Here is a 17333-nt window from a genome sequence, read left to right as displayed (position 1 = left end):
CCCTAGGTTTCAGTGGTTCGAGACAGCACCGACCTGCCGCCTTAGTTGTTGAACGGCCGACAGTGCCAGGTCCTGGGGCGCAACGAGAAGAACCACTCTCACGCACGTAGGGAGTCGAGAGGTTGTGTCGCGCCTAGAGCCCTCTGGGACTTGTAGTTCTGAAGATGGATCACGTCGCACCGTCGCCGGTGCCTCTGGGTCAGGTGAGTCGAGTGTGCGCACAGTGCCTTCTGGGGTTTGTAGTCTTGCCATGACCTGGTGGCCAAGAAATACTCGGACTCTGACTCTGACCCCCCCAGAATAGTGATCCCCGGTCCTTGGGATCTAATAGTGACATAGGGACTAAATGTCAGTACATTTTACTGTGAAGGATAATAAAGCCACTTTAAAAAAAACTAGCCGTTGGACGTAGTTCCACACACCTGTAATGCCAGCACTGGGAAGGCAGAGGCAGACATATCTCTGTGAGTTAGAAACTAGCCTGCTGCATAGTGAATTCCAGGTCATCCAGGGATACATAGTGAGACCCCAACTTAAAAAAAAAAAAGTTTAATCATTGTACATGAGCCTTTTTTAAAACCCTGGGCCTTAGACGCAGTAAGAACATGCTCTGTCATTTAATTATACCCCAGCCCAAGAACTGCTTGTTGTTTGTGAGACAGTGTCATATATCTCCAGCTTTCTTTGAACTTTGTTATATAATGGAGAATGACCTTGAACTTCTGCCTCCCTCTGAATGTTATGGGCTATTGGGTGTGCCATAATGCCCAATATATACAGTGCTGGTGCGCAAACACAGAACTTTGGGTTAGAATAGGTTTTAGCGGTTGGAAAGATGGAAGAGGACCCAAGTTTGGTTCCCAGCACTCAAATTTCAAATCTTGTAATTGCCTGTAACTCCAGCTCCAGGGGATCTGCATCCTTTTGCCTGTGTGGACACCTGCACTCACTTGCACACACTCCCCTCACACACATATACACATAATTAAAAGCAATAAAAATAGAATCTTTATTTTTTTTTTCCAGACAGGGTTTCTCTGTGGCTTTGGAGGTTGTCCTGGAACTAGCTCTTATAGACCAGGCTGGTCTTGAACTCACAGAGATCTGCCTTGCCTCTGCCTCCCGAGTGCTGGGACCAAAGGCTTGCGACACCGCTGGCCGGCTAAAAATAGAATCTTTAAAAAAAAAAAAAAAAAAAAAAAGAGAGCATAGGCTTGTTGGTGGTGGAACATGCCTTTAATCCCAGCACTCGGAAGGCAGAGGCAGGTGGATCTCTATGAGTTTGAGGCCAGCTTGGTCTACGGAGATAGTTTGTGGATAGCCAGGGATTACACAGAGAAACCTTGTCCCCCCACAAAAACAAAAAACAAACAAACAAAAGAACATGGTCTACCCATTGAGTAGTTACCTTTTTTTTTTTTTTAAACAAGTTTTCAGGAAGTACAGCAGGCTGGCCTGGACCTCATAGAGATCTGCCTGCCTCTTCCTCAAGTGTTGGGATTAAAGGTGTGCCTCCACGATAGGCTCATTTATTTTCTTGTAAGATTTATTCATTGTTTTATGTCTATAAATGTTTTCCTAGCAGTTGTATGTGTGCTATGTATGTTTATCATATCCTCGGAGGCCAGAAGAGGCATCACAGGGGGCTGGAGAGATGACCCAGTGGTTAAAAGTGCTTGCTACTCTTCTGGAGGTACCAAGTTCAGTTTCCAGCATCCATATAGGAGTGGGTTTACAGATGCCTGTAATCCAGTTTCAGGAGACCCAACAAGCTCTTTTAGTCTTCATGGGCACTGGTATACACAGCACACACACACACAAATTGAAAAAAACAAAACAAGACCTAATGACTCAGTGCCTTTAACGTCAGCACTTGCAAGGCAGAGGTAGGCAGATCTCTATGATGCCAGCCTGATCTACATAGAGAGTTCTGGTACAAAGAGGGCTTCTTGTGAGAACCTGTCTGGAGGGACTGGGGGAAGTGACGTCAGCTCTCCTGGAACTGGAGTTACAGATGGTTGTGATCTGGCATGTGGGTCTGTAGGATTCTCTGCAAGAGTAGTGCACACTTACCTGCTGAGCCATCTTTCCAGGCACACCCCCCTATTTTAAAAATAGATTTATTATTTTTATTCACTTAGTTTTTTGAGACAGAGTCAACATATTTCAAGCTGGTCTGGAGTTTGCCTTGGAGTGGGGGAATGTCCTCCTGCCTGCAACTCCTGAGTGCTGAAATCACAGGCCACAAGTGTGTGCTTGTTTAATGCAGTGTGCAGTGCTGGGGACTGGTGCATGCTAATCAAACACTATCAGTTCAGTTACATCCTCAGATGTGTGTATGTGTGCGTATTTGAGACTGTCTCGTGTAGCCCAGGCTACCCTTGAATTCACTATGTAGCTGAGGATAATCTTGAATTTCCTCTGATCTTCCTGCTTCCAACTGTTAAGTGCTGGAATTACAGTTGTGCACCTACTAAACCTGGCTACAAAGCTCTTACTGTTCATTAGTTACCTAATTATGACCAGCGTTTCCTGGGAGTGCCATCTGTCTACTAAGCTGACAGGAGAGGCTTGGTGCTTGTTCTAAGTGTTAGGTACTGTGCCCCTGTTCTCCTTTTCTCACTCTCTTCCTGGAGCCACTCTTGTATGGGGAGATGCCTGTGGCTGTGGCTGAGCAGGGCTGAAGTCTGGGCAGGGTAGACAAACAGGAGTCTGCAGGAGGAGGACCCAGACCTCCCAGAATCTCCTCATCCACCCTCTTCCCACAGGCTGAGGTAGCGCAGGCCCTGCAGCGCCTGCACATGACCATCTTTTCCCAGAGTGTCTCGCCCTGCGGGAAGTTTCTGGCAGCTGGCAACAATTACGGGCAGATTGCCATCTTCAGGTACCCTCCACTCTGAGTCCCATCACACTTAAGCCCTAGCGCTTGTGCCTTCTGGGATTAATGCTCCCTGCTTCTGACTCTTGGCTCCTCCTCACCTTTCTTCCAGTTTGTCTGCTGCCTTGAGTTCAGAGGCCAAAGAAGAAAGCAAAAAACCCATGGTGACCTTCCATGGTGGGTATAGCTGTTGGTGTGGTTCAGGAGATCTCAGGGTAGAGATGGGGACACAGAGGGCTCATTGACGTTCTCTATGTCCCTTTAGCCCATGATGGGCCTGTCTACAGCATGGTCTCCACAGATCGGCATCTGCTCAGTGCTGGGGATGGGGAAGTGAAGGGCTGGCTTTGGGCAGAGATCCTCAAGAAGGTAGGAGTCTGGAGCCTGGGCATGGGCTGGGCTTTCTCACCTGGAGAGGTTTGGGGATCACTCAGTGTTTCCTCCTGTTTCTCTGTGAAGGGCTGTAAGGAACTGTGGCGTCGTCAGCCTCCATACAGGTGAGCGAGAACCATGTTGGTGGAGGGCTGGTGAGGTCAATGGCACTACCTCTGGGATTCTGATGCCTCTCCTCCTCCTCCACCTAGGACCAGCCTGGAAGTGCCTGAAATCAATGCCTTGCTGCTTGTCCCCAAGGTCTGAGTGCTTTGTGACCATTCTAGGCCAAACGTTGCTCTCTGTCCCTATTGGCACTGACTTTCAGCTCTCTCCTGCTTCCCCCATAGGAGAATTCACTCATTCTGGCTGGGGGGGATTGTCAGCTGCATACTATGGACCTGGAAACTGGGACCTTCACAGTGAGTGGGGGTCTGGAGCCAGGACAAGTCTGGGCCAAAGATAGTATGCCTCCAGGATCTCCCTCTGAGCCTTCCTTTTTCCCTGCAGCGGGCCCTCCGGGGCCACACAGACTATATCCATTGCCTGGCACTGAGGGATCGCAGCCCTGAGGTGCTATCTGGTGGTGAGGATGGAGCTGTACGGCTTTGGGGTAAGGAAAAGTCCAATTAGCAAGAAAGTAAGCTGGGTCTGGTGGCATATGTTTTTAATGCCAGCACTTAGGAGACAGAGACTGGTAGATCTCTGAGTTCAAGGCCAGAGTGGTCTACAGATCGAGTTCCAGGACAGCCAGGGCTATGTAGAGACTCTGTCTCAAAAAAAAAAGTGAGAAAGTGGGGGCGGGGCTTTGTTGCTCCTCAAGAGTCCCAGTGGTTTTATTTCCCCACAGATCTCCGTATAGCCAAAGAGGTTCAGACCATCGAAGTCTATAAGCATGAGGTAAGGAGAGACCTATATTCTTGTCCCCTTACTTATCCGTCCCCCAGTGTCCTCACCTCTTCTCTCCTTCCCAGGAGTGCTCGAGGCCCCACAATGGGCGCTGGATTGGATGTTTGGCTACTGACTCAGACTGGATGGTAAGCTGGACAGAGTGGGATGGAGTGATCGCTGAAGTCCATTGGCTCAGAGTGACTGGGGCCTGCTACCTTTCTGCCTAGGTCTGTGGAGGGGGCCCAGCCCTCACCCTCTGGCACCTCAGGTCTTCTACACCCACCACTGTCTTTCCGATTCGGGCACCACAGAAACATGTCACCTTCTACCAGGACCTGGTGAGACACTCTGTCTTGATTCTGTCACCTTATCCAGTGCTCCTGTCTAGACCTGACCTCTGAACCCTTGTCCTCCACAGATCCTGTCTGCTGGCCAGGGCTGTTGTGTCAACCACTGGCAGCTGAGTGGGGAACTTAAGGCCCAGGTGCCTGGTTCCTCTCCAGGGCTGCTCAGCCTAAGCCTCAACCAGCAGCCAGCAGCACCCGAGTGCAAGGTGGGTCATGGGACGGATGTGGGATCTCAAGGGGCCTATGGGATAGGTAGGTCAGCCATGTCTTCTTGGCTTTTAGGTCCTGACTGCTTCAGGTAACAGCTGTCGAGTGGATGTCTTCACCAATCTGGGCTACCGAGCTTTCTCTCTGTCCTTCTGACATCATGATCCTCCATCTCAGGATGGGGGTTTTATACTTTAGCCCAGGCTGGCCTGGAACTCACTTTGTGGCTCAGCTTGGTCTCAAATTTTGAGGAGTACTCCTATCTGTTGCCAGAGTGCTGAGATTTAGACCTGTGAGCCACTACATTCAGCTTTTTTTTTTTCTTTTTCCTGTCAAAATAAAGTTTTATGCTTTTCTTGTTTGCACTTTCTATCCAAGAATGGAGACCAAGTAAGTATAGTGATTTATATATTGCTCTGACTTATCTTTACACATAAATACCCATCCCCAACCCTGTCCCACAGAAAGAGCAGGAGCCTGCTTAGAGAAGATAGACCTATATGATTCTGCCTGCCACCCACCTGGGGCTCCTGCCCCAAAGCTGGCCCTGCTCCCAAAGTGTCTCTGTCCACCTCTTGGGGCAAGGAAGACAATGGTCTCACTTGGAAGTTATTCAGGCCCTGTGGTTTTCTTGACTGTTAAGAAGAAAGTGAGCCTCAGGGCGAGGAAAGGTAGCCCTGTCTCCCAGCCCTCAGGTCCTTCGAAAGAGGTTGCTTAGAAATCCTCCACTCTGCCCCGATCCCAGACGAAGTGAAAAGCCAGTCTTAGTGCGCCGCCGGGCTGCTGCAGCCTCACTGAGCTCCTTCTGGCGCTGGGAGTGCACCTGCTGTCCAATCACGATCTGCATGTCGTCCTGCAGGAGCAGGGTGGGTATGGGTGGGAGTGGGAGTGGGGTCAGGTCAGGATGCATTCCCACCAGTCCTGTTCAGGGCCCACTCTCTCACCTGCCAAGCCTCGAGTTCCTGTGTCAGCGCCACTTTCTGGCTGATGGCTCGAAGCAGTTCCCGGGACAAAGAGTCCCGCTCCAGCGAAACACGACTGAGCTCCAGTGACAGCTTCAGGGCCCTGTATAGTGGAAGGGATAGAAAATGTGGTCAGGCGCTGGAGAGATGGCTCAGATGGCACTGACTGCAGCCGGGCGTTGGTGGCGCACGCCTTTAATCCCAGAACTCGGGAGGCAGAGGCAGGCGGATCTCTGTGAGTTCGAGGCCAGCCTGGTCTACAAGGGCTAGTTTCAGGATAGGCTCCAAAGCTACACAGAGAAACCCTGTCTCAAAAAACAAACAAAAAAGAGCACTGACTGCTCTTCCAGAGGTCCTGAGTTCAATTACCAGTAACCACATGGTACTACCATTATGAGATCTGGTGCCCTCTTCTGGTGTGCATATATACATGGAAGCAGATTGTTGTATACATAATAAATAAAATCTTTTTAAAAAATGTGGTCGGAGGGTATTGGGGACTCTAGGAAGCTGGTGAAAAGGGGGTGGGGTGGGGTGAGTCAAGATGGAGGTTATACTCTTGTCAGGGCGGTGGAAATGAGGGCCCAGAAAAGGCCAGAGAACAAGCCCCGCTGCAGCAGTGGGTGAGAATGCCAGGCTCACTTGTTCACTGCTTCGTCGCGGTCAGAGAGCGCACAGCTCAGGGCTTCCTCGGGATTGTCCTGCGCCCTCAGCTCCTTCTGTCGCTGTAGCTCATCCCGTAGCGTCTGTAGCTCTGTGCGGTGCAGGACGATCTGCAGGCCAGGGAAGAAGGAAGAGTGGTACATGAACCTTATAGGACAACGTGCCCTCCTCCCACAGCCTCAGGAGGGATGAAGGGAGAAGTTTAGGGAGGAGAGTGGAGTCCAGAAGGCTTCCTGGAGATACAGGCCAGCTCAGGAAACAACTACAGGCTCACTGAGGAGTGGGTTGGACAGTAGTGAAGATGGGAAAGGTCGGGACATCTTGGGCCTTTGCATCCAGTACCATCCCCTCTCCAACCTCATCCTGCAGCCGGGCCACTTCTGCCTCCTTCTGCTCCAGTATCTCGGCTGGGCTCAAGGATGCTCGCTTCTTCGGGGGCTCCAAGTTCTCTTCCTGGATCGAAGGCTGGGGACTGGGTGCCTCTTGGATCTCCGGGGACAAGATAGTCTGTAGGCCAAAGGAATGGATCACTGCTGCATGGAACCTCCGGGGAAAGAAGTGCGGAGCCTGCGAACCCTCATTGGTTATTCTAATGCGGGGTGGTAGGCTGAGAGCTCACCTGGGCGCCTTCACACTCACTGACATGCTGGTCTTGGTCTTGGTCACTGTCAAGGCTGTGGGCCAGCTCGGTCTGTAGGGAGGCACCCGACACTTCGGCGTCCTGGAGTCTCGACTCCTCCTCCAGCTCTGAGACCCGCCTCTGCAGCCTCCGCAGCGTGCTCAGCGCCTCTCCAGCCTCAAAGCGAGCCCGGTCCAGCTGAAGGTCATACAGATCATTCCAACTGTCAGCAGGAAGCCTGCGCTCTGCGGTGGGCCCACAGGAGGCGCCCGAGGGCCAAGCAGTGCCAGGGTCAGCATCCCGATGGACTAGGCCGGCCCCCTCTCGTGAATCACAGAGCAACCTGGAATACACACCTCCCCTCGCAAGCACCAATTTCCTCACCCATAAAGCAGGGCGTGCCTGGCATCATCGGGTCCAGGCCATCCCCTGCACAGCCTTCCTTCTAATTCACTAATAGCTTTGATCTAGCGTTTATTGATCCTTCTGAGCCTCACACCCTCACCTCGGTCCTTTGAGGTGTATAATACCACCCCATCTCACAAGTGGGGAAACTGAGGTAAGGTGGGGCTGAGATACCAAACCATCTGAACTCAGGCTACTCTCCCCTTTTTCACCCTGTCCCCAGCCCCAGACGAGGTATTTCTGTCCTGAGCTCCGCTCTCAGCCCTCTTCCGGGCCTTCCAGGCAGGCTCTGAAGCACTTTAAGACTTCATTCCCCTCACTCCATACTCTTTCTCGGTTCCCACTTGCCCTCAGGGTCCCACTTGCCCCTACTCTGGCCACATCTTCCAGAAAGTCCTGAGGCACTGCCAAGGGCCTAGCTGGCTGGCCCCATCCCCTACCCTCTGGTCACCTCTAGCTGGTGCTCTTTTCTCTCTCGATGAAGCAGCAGCAACTCCTCATGGGTGGTCTGTAGCCTGCTTTGACCTTTGTCCACTTCCTCACGAAGGCCTCGGATCTGAGCCTCCAGGTCCTGCCGGCGGTCCTGCAGCATCTGGTTCTGGGGACAGGTGTCAGATGAGGCACAGGCTGTGGTGGGGGGCTGCTGGGCAGTCTCGGGGAGCACTAGCTGATACTCACCTCCGCCTGCAGACTTTCCAGCCGTGCTCTCAGCTCTGCCCCGGCCAGGGCTTGAGTCTGACACTGCCCCCGAAGGGTGTCCAGCTCCCGTTGCAGGTCCTGCTCCGTCCTGGAGGCCTGGGGGTGGGGGTGGGGACCGACAATGGAGCCATCCAACGGTCTGGGTTCAACACCAAATACAGCCTGCCTATTGACTTGTCCCCCACTGAGGACCTGTGTGTCAGCCACCACTACCACCTCCCCTAGGAGTCAGAGCCATTTTACCTGGGCCAGCTGCTGGCTGAGTCTGAGGTTTTGCTCGCTGAGTTCACTGAGGGCCCTTGCCCTCTCTCGACCACTGTCCTGCTGCTCTGACCGCTGCTCCCCAAGCTGGGCCCGTAGGGCTTCCACATCTCCTTCCAGCTCCACAGCTCTGGCTTCCCACTCAGCACCCCGGGCTGCCAGTCCACGGCGGAGCTCATGATTCTCCTGCTGCAGCCTCTGTGGGGAGGGGAAAGACGAAGCCACCTAAGACTGGAGCAAACTCAGAGACTATGGTGAAGGGACAAGAAAGCAAAAAAGAGTCAGTAAGAGGCAGAAAGAGTGAAATGGCACCCAGAGAGAGCTAGGAAGCAGGTTACCCGCAGGACAGGTGGGCTGACACAGGACGGGTGGGAATCACAGCCCTGAGGCCCACTCACCTCCTGCTGCCGCCTGGGCTTCTGGACCCGAAGTCGTAAGCGTCGTTTTTGGCGCCTGAGTCTGGTAGAATTTAAGCCCCGGCCCATGGCCTCCCACTTCGAAGTCTCCTGGAACGTCTGTGGGCCAGTTTGGCCCAGCCCCTCTCCTCTTCTCCCTCTAATTAATCCTGGGCTGTCCCACCCAGAGCCCCACCCCTCTATCTGCCCGCCTCTAAACCTGTTGGACCAGCGCGGGGGTGGGGTGTGGTGGTGGTGGGGCACTTAACACACTAAGGTGTCCAGCATGGGAAGACAGACAGGTCTGGGGGCGTCCACTGTCTCCGGCCCCCAAAGCAGGAAGGGATGAGCCAGGTGACTAACCACAGTTGCTACAATTATCAGCAGGTGTTTCAGCCAGGTGCTTTTTCTGGCTCTCTATCTGTATTACTTCATTTCGTCCACTAGAGGGAGCACCAACATCCTCAGATGAGGAAGCAGGGTCCGAAGTTAGTACAGCAGGCATGGCAATCTAGTCAAACTCTTAATATTGCTATGGCAACAAAGCCCTGGGCAGCTTTGGGGCTCAATTTTCCTGGCTGGTGCTTAGCTCTGCTACTTGCAATATCTGTAAGTCCCTTTAATATCTTCAAGCCCTTGCCCTTCAACCCCTTCAGACATTGTCATCTCTATTCAGTGTTTCCTGTGCTCCTCTTAGTCTAGGGTCTGGCTAAAGAATCGAGGGAGACCAGCAAGTTCAAATTCATTGCCAGAGGGTCACAGGCAAATGGGCACATGCCTGAATCAGGCAATTTCAGAGAGCAAGGGCTGTGGAGGAACTCAGGGAAGTGAGGAGGAGAAGCTGGGGGGGGTCACTTAAGGAGGGGCTGATGTTTGCATTGGCTCCTGCAGGACATGGGAAGCCAACCGGTAAGGGTTACAAGTGGAACAGCAAGTGCAAACCAGAAGCAATGGCACACATCTGTGAACAGATCTGTAATCTCGGCATTTGGGAGACTGAGGAGAGAGGATGATGAGTTCAAGGCCAGCCCTGAGCTTCACAGCAAACCTGACTCAAAAGTGGGGCAGGCAGGCAACAGCCCTAAAAGAGCAGGCCCGAGTCATTCGAGGAACTGAAAAAGGCCCTGTTAGAAGAGGAAAGATGACATTGACACCAGAAGACAGCAGTTCCTGGGACTTTTAGGCCTCAGTGAGGAGTTTCAGTTTCATTCTAACTGTGATGAGAGATGCTAATCCAGGATAAAGTCATATGATTTTTTTTCTTTTTCCTTTTTTTTTTTTTGGTTTTTTGAGACAGGGCTTCTCTGTGTAGCTCTGGATCCTGTCCTGGAACTCACTCTGTTGACCAGGCTGGCCTCAAACTCACAGAGACCCACCTGCCTCTGCCTCCTGAGCACTGGGATTAAAAGCGTGCACCCCTGCCCCATCTAACTGGACTTTTTCTTGTTCTCTGCTACCATATTCATAGAGTCCTGGAAAGCTGGGGCCAATGTGGGGACACTGCAGAGCTTGAGGTGGAGACGTGGAGGCTCCCACCAGTGCTGAAGCTACAGAGCAAATGAAATATGGGTTGGAGAATTTGGAACCTGGCTTAGAACATTCAGTATGGCTGATAGGTATGGGAAGAGTCCTGAGCAACATTCATATGCAAATGCTGGCTGGTGGCCGGATGGAGAGGGTGCAGGGTAGCTGGCCACCAAGGTCAGCTTGGAGCAGGGATCTAGGTCTATAATGTGGGTAAATGAAGGTGTTTACAAATACACGTATGAGCCCCAGGGTGAGAGTGGCTGACAGAGTGAAGACCCAATGCTACAATCCAGGATTGGACAAGAACCAAGAGAAAGGGGGCATTTAGCAGGGTGAAGGCTAGGAGCAGCTCCCAGTATCTGGGTTCATGGTAGATGGCTGATGAGCTAGTCTTTAGATTTAGAGAGGGCCAACAGCTTGCCCAGGGTCACACAGCCAGACAGGAATCTGAATGCAGATTGTTTGTCCTAAAATTATTCATCATTGAGATAGGATCTCACTATATAGTCCTGGATGGTCTGGCACTTATGTAGACCAGCTAGGTTTCACAGATATCTGCTTGTTCCTGACTCCTAGGGTGCTGGGATTAAAGGTGTGTGTCACCACATCCAGCCAGAGATTATTTTATTATTTATTGCTGTACTGGGGACAAAACCCAAGCATGTGTTACAAAAATGCTTTACTACTGAGCTACACCTCCAGTCTAGAGTTCTTGCTGACTTTCTTTCTTCCTTTCTTTTTCTTTCTTTCTTTCTTTCTTTTTTTTTTTTTTTTTTTTTGAGACAGAGTCTCACTATGCAGAATAGAACAGGTTGGCATAGAGATCTGCCTGCCTCTGCCTCCCCAGTGCTGGGATTAAAGGCCTGTGTCACCATGCCTGACTCTTGGGACAGAGTCTTGGAACTACAGGCTGGTACTATCCTTGGTTTCCCTGCCCAGATCTGTTTGGGAGGCATCATTCTGCCCACTTGTCCTCCCTGGTGCTCTTCTGTTTGTTGGGCTCTCATCCCTGCCCACCCCAGCCCTGCCAGCCCTCCATGTGCCCCAGAAGCCAGCTCACCTCTTCATGCTCCAAGTGCTGAGCGTTCAGGGTTTCCAGCTGCCTCCGAAGCTCCTCATTGCGTTCCAGAAGCATCTTGCCGAGCTCAGCCGCCAGCAGCAGGTCCTTCTCTTTCTGCTGCAGCTGCAGGGCCAGGTCCTCCGGTTCCTCTGGCCCTGGGCCCCCTCCCAGGAAGGAGTCTCGGCGCTCCAGCACAAAGGGGAAGAATCCTTCATCACCGCTAGGAGAAGCGCCCCCTGACAGCAGCCCAGGAGGGAAGCTTGGCCCACCAGGGGAGTCCATGGTACCTGCACATCTGTGGAGACAGGTTGTTGCTGATCTGTAGCAGCCCCAGGGCTCAGCACCTGGTAGCAAACACCCAAGCCTCCCAATCTTGCAGCCAGGGCCTCCCTGGGCCAACAAGGGTTAATGATCCATGTTGGCCACTCAGCTCCGTTAATGACCTCAGGGTAGACTGAGGCAGGAAGCACGATGAAATCAGCCATCTTGCCTTCTGATTCCTACCTTCTGCCTTTGCCACATGGTCTTTGCCTTCAGGAAGTTTTGTCCCTGCACTCAGGTACCACAAGCCACCCTTTAACAGTTCCTGCTCCTCTTCCCAGTCCCTCACCACCTGGGCACTAATCCTAGAATGCAGATTCAGGTATACTCAGCCTTCAAGGATAAACCAACTCCTTATCCCAAAAGGGCAGGTCACCATTAGGTACCTGAGTGTGTCTTGACCCTTTAGCGATAGGCATCCAACTCCTTCCCCTTCCAGAAACTCAGATCTCTAGCCGTTTGCTTCCCCGTATTCTGACTACTTTCTCAGGCCCCAGGTATTTTAGACTTGTATAGCCTTGTCAGCCTTAATACCCATCGAGTCCCTCTCTCCTGGATTCCCAGCGGAATCTCTTAGGTCTTTATTTTAGAAAGACCCAGGTATTCCTGCCTCTACCCCTCCTGATTTAGGAATCCTCATCCCCAGACCCCCAATTTCCCTGGGCCTTGGCGCTGGCCCAGCGCAGGGCGAGGTAACAGGTTGTGCCAGCCAGCACACCATCGCCGCCACTTCGGGTTTCTGTTTACTTCCCGGCCCGCCCCTGGGGATGGGAGCCCTGTGCTTTACGAGGGCCGCCCAGGGACAGGGTCTTAGGGGCTCAGGAGGAAAGACCTGACACTCTGACTTCTCCGTGCCAACCCCCGGAAGACCTTCCGCTCCCTATTCCCACCCCAGAGCACACACACACCTGCCCCCTCCTCTCGACAGGTGGCAAGTACCCCAGGGCTTGAAAATCCCAGGTGATACAGAAGCCCTATCCTAGCCCAGCTGTCTCAGGTCCAGATCCAGTGGGTCCCCCGACCCCTGCTTTGGGTATCCAGCGCCTACCCACCACTCTCTTTGCTGGTGGTGTCCTGGTTTCTCGGAGTTTTTTTCCAGAGTCCCTAGAGGCGGTTCCTGAGCTCTCTCAATCTGACCTGCCGACCGGTCTTCCCCAACCATGCCTAAAGTCTGGTTGTCCCGCCCTCTGCACCCCCTAGGCTCTCACCTGTCGCCACCGGGCTACCTCCGAAGTTCCCCTGATCCCCAATGTCCTCTTCCGGAGGCGGCGCCAGGTGCAGGCTTCCACAGGTGAGGGGGCGGTGCAGCGGGAGGTACTGGGACGCCCCCTAGTGGTGGGAATGGCCAGGCACTGTCAAAGGAAAGTCACCTCCATCCTCTTAAAGGCCCATCTTGCTCCTACTGGGAACAGTAATTGAACACCTACTATGTGCAGATCATAGGCTGAGCATAGAAGTCAGCATCATGCTCTTCACACTTGCCTTTGGGACAGGAAGTAAGGACAACGCGGTAAATCCTCCACTAAGAAAGCTCTTTTATAGGAACAAATTGTTTATCTTTGTGACATCCTAAGGAAGCAACTGCTACTGACACTCCGTTTTATAGAGGTGCAGGCTGAGGCTCAGAGAAAACACTGGGTTTGTTTGGGGCACAAGTTGGTTAGTGTCTTAGTTACTTTTCTATTGCTGTGACAAAGCATCGTGACCAAGTCAACTTATAGAAGAGAGCATTTAACTTGGGGCTCATGGCTCCAGAGGGTGAGTCTCCATAATCATCATGGCAGGGAGCATGGCAGCAGACTGGACCTGGTATGGACTTTGAAATCGTAAGCCCACCCCCAGTGACATACCTCCTCCAACAAGATTACACCTCCTAATCCTTCCCAAACAGTTCCACCAACTGGGGACAAAACACCCAAATGTATGAGCCTATGGGATTATTCTAATTCAAACCACCACAATTATAAACAGTGAAAGTGCAATGTTAACATCTTTTGGGGTGGTGGTGGCAGGGTCTCATGTATCACAGGATGACCTCAGACTCACTAAAGAATAGAGGATGACTTTGAGCTTCAGAAGTTTCTGGCTCCACCTCTGGGTGCTAGGATGGCAGGCACACACCATTACACTCCCATTTTATGCTGCAATAAGGGTTTGACCCCAGGGCCTGGCATATGCTAGATAAGTACTCTACCAACTATTTCCCTGGCCCTAGCAACTTATTATTTAATAAATTCCATGTTGCATACAAGACACTGGTGACCGTGCACTTAAGGTGGCTTGCCTCTAAGCTCACCTGAGTCCATGTGGCTGAAAATGTGGGGTCTCAGTTCTTTCATTTTGCAGAGTTGGGTCCCATGTTCCTGCAAGGCCAGCAGTCATGATATGCAGGGATGGGGTCCAAGGCAGGTGATGTTGGACCAGGCCATAAAGTGGGACCCCAGCTTGGCCCTGTGCCTTGTCATAAATTTCCTCTGACACCATGGTCTCCTGAGGAGACACAGGACAGGAATTCCAGACCACATAAAGAGGACAAATAGATCTCTGGGAAAGTGGTCTGCTGGCAAATGTCTAACAACAGTCTCTGGGGAGAGCAAAAGCCACAGCTTGATGCTTTTACCAGTTTCTGTGGTACAAACACTCCCTCCAGGATGATTTGAAGCTACTGCCAGGATATCAGCTGAAAGTGTGTACATGATTGAGACAGTGCTGTGGAAGCAGAAGGGAGTGATATGCTGGAGTTGAACCCAGAGCTTCTACATTCTAACCAGGAGCTCTACCTCGGGGCTATAGTCCTTATAATCTGCTTTTTCAGCTGCTCTCTGTGTCTCTGGCAAGGGTTCAGGACACCCTAGTCTTGGGAAGTTGGAGGCCTTAGGTCTAAAAATTAGGAGGTAGACTGGGCACTGGTGGCACATGCCTTTAAAACCAGCACTCAGAGGGGCAGAGGCAGGTGGGCCTCTTGAGTTTGAAGCCAGCCTGGTCTATAGAGTGAGTTTCAGGACAGCCAGGGTTACACAGAGAAACCCTGTCTTAAAAGAAAAAAATGGGCCTGGAGAGATGGCTCAGAGGTTAAGAGCACTGGCTCCTCTTCCAGAGGACCTGAGTTCAATTCCTAGCAATCACATGATGGCTCAGAACCATCTATGATGAGATCTGTGCCCTCTTCTGGCCTAGAGGCATACATGCAAACAGTACACTGTATACATAATAAATAAATCTTTAAAAAAAAAGAAAGAAAGAAGGAAAGAAAGAAAGAAAAGAAAAAGAAAATCAATGGCCTGTTACTTGGAAGCCACCTAGCACACCATGCTCTGCCCACCTTGGCAGAAGCCCTCCAATTAGGCAGGTGCTGACCTCATCTGGACATGATGAGACTAGGGCCCTCCCTCTGGGTGGCTCACAGCACACCCAAGTCGTGGGAAGGAGTGTAGACCTATAAACTGGAAACAAACCAATAAAACAATAGAGCAAAGGAGCTTAGTTCATGGGTGCTGACATCACATGGCTTCAGTTCTAATTCCAGTTTGGCTATTGGCCAGAGGTGTGTGTGCCTGTGCCATTCAGCTGACTAACCCCTGCGGTCCTCAGTTCCCTTATCTGTAAGTAAGGGCAAGGGCAGCTCTTGGCTGCAGGAGTGTAAAGATTCAATGAGAGTAAAGAACTGCACTCCGTGACTCACCTATGTGTTCCATTGTTCTCCACCCCCACGACAAACCTATGAGGTCATCCCAGTCATAGGTGAGCAACCTGGATGTGAGAGGTAACATCAATTGTTCGTGGGTACATACAGATCTTCACCCCAGATTGTCTAATCCAAGACACTCTTTGGATTTTGTTTTAAGATAGTGTCTTTTTATGTCAGTCTGGGTGTGGATACTCATTCTGCTTTAGTCTCTATAGCCCCAGAGTTTTTGGACATTTGAATCTAGTTCCCAGCTCTGCACCTAGCTATAAGCCACCCTACAATTGGAGACTTCCAGCCCCAGAAGCTGGATATGAGAGACCATTCAGCAGCCGTCTTATGCTCTTCAGTAGGGCTCACAAGCAAGCCAGCCTTCTGGAGGCCTGTGCCCAACTTCCACACCTATTCTCACCTACTCTCCATCTAACTAGCCCCTAGTGAACCATGGCTAAGAGTGGAGGGAGGGAGTCTCCTTCTTGGGGAGGGCTTCCTAGATCTTACAGTACCTAGTCAAGCTCTTCTGGGCATCTAGAAGCCAGGAGAACAACCCTATAGTCCCCTCTTCTCTTCCACACAGGTAACTAGGGAGGAAGAGATTTCTTCCAAACCACAGTACCTCCAGGCTTTTATGACATGTATGAAGGCTATGAACAATGGGTACATTGTGGGGAGGACTTAAAATCTTTGAATGAAATATTTCACACTGAATGCACTATTGATTTATTTTAAAAATTACATAGAAGCTTTCAAAATAGCTGCAATGCGGCTGGGCATTGGTGGCACACGCCTTTAATCCCAGCACTCAGGAGGCAGAAGCAGAGGATCTCTGTGAGTTCGAGACCAGCCTGGTCTACAAGAGCTAGTTCCAGGACAGCCTCCAAAGCCACAGAGAAACCCTGCCTCAAAAAACCAAAAAACAAACAAACAAAAAAAACAACAACAACAACAAAAAAAGCTGCAATGCTTTTTGCAATTACAGAGTAGTATTTAGTAATATACTGATGTCATATATGCTATATCAAAGACAACTAGATGAAAGAAACGCTGTTCCTATATATAGCTAGTTTATTCAGTATGTCAACAAGAACTGCTTCAAAGCCTGCACGTAAGAGGCTGAGACTGGAGAATGGTGATCTTGAGTCTAGCCTGAGCTACAAGGCAAGACCCTGACTCAAAACCTAAAACAAACAAGCTTCCACATCCACAGCCTTGTTTGCACTTTCCTCCTTAGAAAGAGTGAAGCCTTTAATCCCAGCACTCAGGAGGCAGGGGGAGGTGGATCTCTGTGAATTAGAGGCCAGCCTAGAGGCCAGAGCTAGTCAGAGCTGTTGTTGCACAGAGAAACCCTGTCTCAAAACAACAACAAAACAACAACAACAACAACAACAAAAAGTATTTTGAGCCAGGGCGTGGTAGCTCACACCTTTAATCCCAGAGTTTGGGAGGCAGAGACAGGCGGATCTCTGAGTTCCAGATCAGCCGGAACTACAACTGGAGTTCCAGGACAGCTAGAGATATTATAGAGGGAAGCCCTGGACGAGGGCAGAGTATTTTGAGGAATTCCAGCACTTGGGAGGCAGAAGCAGAAGGATCTCTGAGAGTGTGAGGCCAACCAGAGTTACAAAGTGAGCCCCTGTCTCAAAACAAAAACAAAAGGGCATGGAAGAAGAAGAGACTTTGCTTTTGGCCTGCTTGTCCTCACTCTCCATGCCAGGGTCATCTATCCTGTTGCTAAGTCAATCCTTCAACAATATTAGAACCAACTTCTGGATTCCAATGTAGACTGAAGATCGTCATCTCTCCAGGAATCTTCCAGGTCTTCATGCCAGACTGGGACTGCTGAGACATCCAGCCTCCTGGACTCAGCAATTTGGAGACCTTCTAGGCCTTTCCAACTTGGGACAGCCATTGGTGAACTACGTAGCTGACCACACACTACTGACTTCTTCTTTGGATACCCAACACAACTGCTAATCCAACCCATGTTCAGTTCCTTTTGACTTGGGACAATTTCATCCAAAATGGGTCTAAGTTCAAAGTA

General features: G+C 51.1%; 2 protein-coding genes across 2 annotated transcripts; one reads left to right on the top strand and one right to left on the bottom strand.

Moving 5' to 3' along the window:
• Positions 1-64: 64 nt before the first annotated feature.
• Thoc6 (THO complex 6) lies at positions 65-5067 on the top strand. Its single transcript, XM_027424866.2, has 13 exons — positions 65-203; positions 2769-2884; positions 2991-3055; positions 3144-3247; positions 3338-3375; positions 3463-3511; positions 3601-3672; positions 3761-3863; positions 4101-4150; positions 4225-4287; positions 4369-4479; positions 4560-4694; positions 4771-5067. Exons 1-13 carry the CDS (start codon positions 165-167, stop codon positions 4849-4851), a joined length of 1026 nt encoding a protein of 341 aa, XP_027280667.1. The 5' UTR covers positions 65-164; the 3' UTR covers positions 4852-5067.
• Bicdl2 (BICD family like cargo adaptor 2) lies at positions 5007-8890 on the bottom strand. Its single transcript, XM_027424865.2, has 9 exons — positions 8703-8890; positions 8287-8502; positions 8023-8139; positions 7796-7942; positions 6940-7137; positions 6678-6827; positions 6300-6430; positions 5640-5760; positions 5007-5548 (listed from the first exon to the last, which is right to left on the bottom strand). Exons 1-9 carry the CDS (start codon positions 8787-8789, stop codon positions 5387-5389), a joined length of 1329 nt encoding a protein of 442 aa, XP_027280666.1. The 5' UTR covers positions 8790-8890; the 3' UTR covers positions 5007-5386.
• Between the last annotated feature and the right edge of the window lie 8443 nt (positions 8891-17333).

This window comes from Cricetulus griseus, chromosome 7 (assembly GCF_003668045.3).
Source record: "Cricetulus griseus strain 17A/GY chromosome 7, alternate assembly CriGri-PICRH-1.0, whole genome shotgun sequence".
In the NCBI taxonomy this organism is placed as follows: Eukaryota; Metazoa; Chordata; class Mammalia; order Rodentia; family Cricetidae; genus Cricetulus; species Cricetulus griseus.
The sequence above is the reverse complement of the archived record's forward strand: the minus strand, read 5'-3'. Positions and strand labels throughout refer to the sequence as shown.

Bases quoted from the DNA above. Each gene is read 5' to 3' on its own strand.
- Bicdl2 (XM_027424865.2), bottom strand. From the start codon at position 8,789: ATGGGCCGGGGCTTAAATTCTACCAGACTCAGGCGCCAAAAACGACGC. The intron at 6,828-6,939 runs GTGAGCTCTCAG...TTTGGCCTACAG, and splicing joins GTGAGTGTGAAGGCGCCCAG to ACTATCTTGTCCCCGGAGAT. The intron at 5,549-5,639 runs GTGAGAGAGTGG...CTGCTCCTGCAG, and splicing joins AGGAACTCGAGGCTTGGCAG to GACGACATGCAGATCGTGAT.
- Thoc6 (XM_027424866.2), top strand. From the start codon at position 165: ATGGATCACGTCGCACCGTCGCCGGTGCCTCTGGGTCAG. The intron at 3,248-3,337 runs GTAGGAGTCTGG...TTCTCTGTGAAG, and splicing joins GGGCAGAGATCCTCAAGAAG to GGCTGTAAGGAACTGTGGCG. The intron at 3,376-3,462 runs GTGAGCGAGAAC...TCCTCCACCTAG, and splicing joins CGTCGTCAGCCTCCATACAG to GACCAGCCTGGAAGTGCCTG.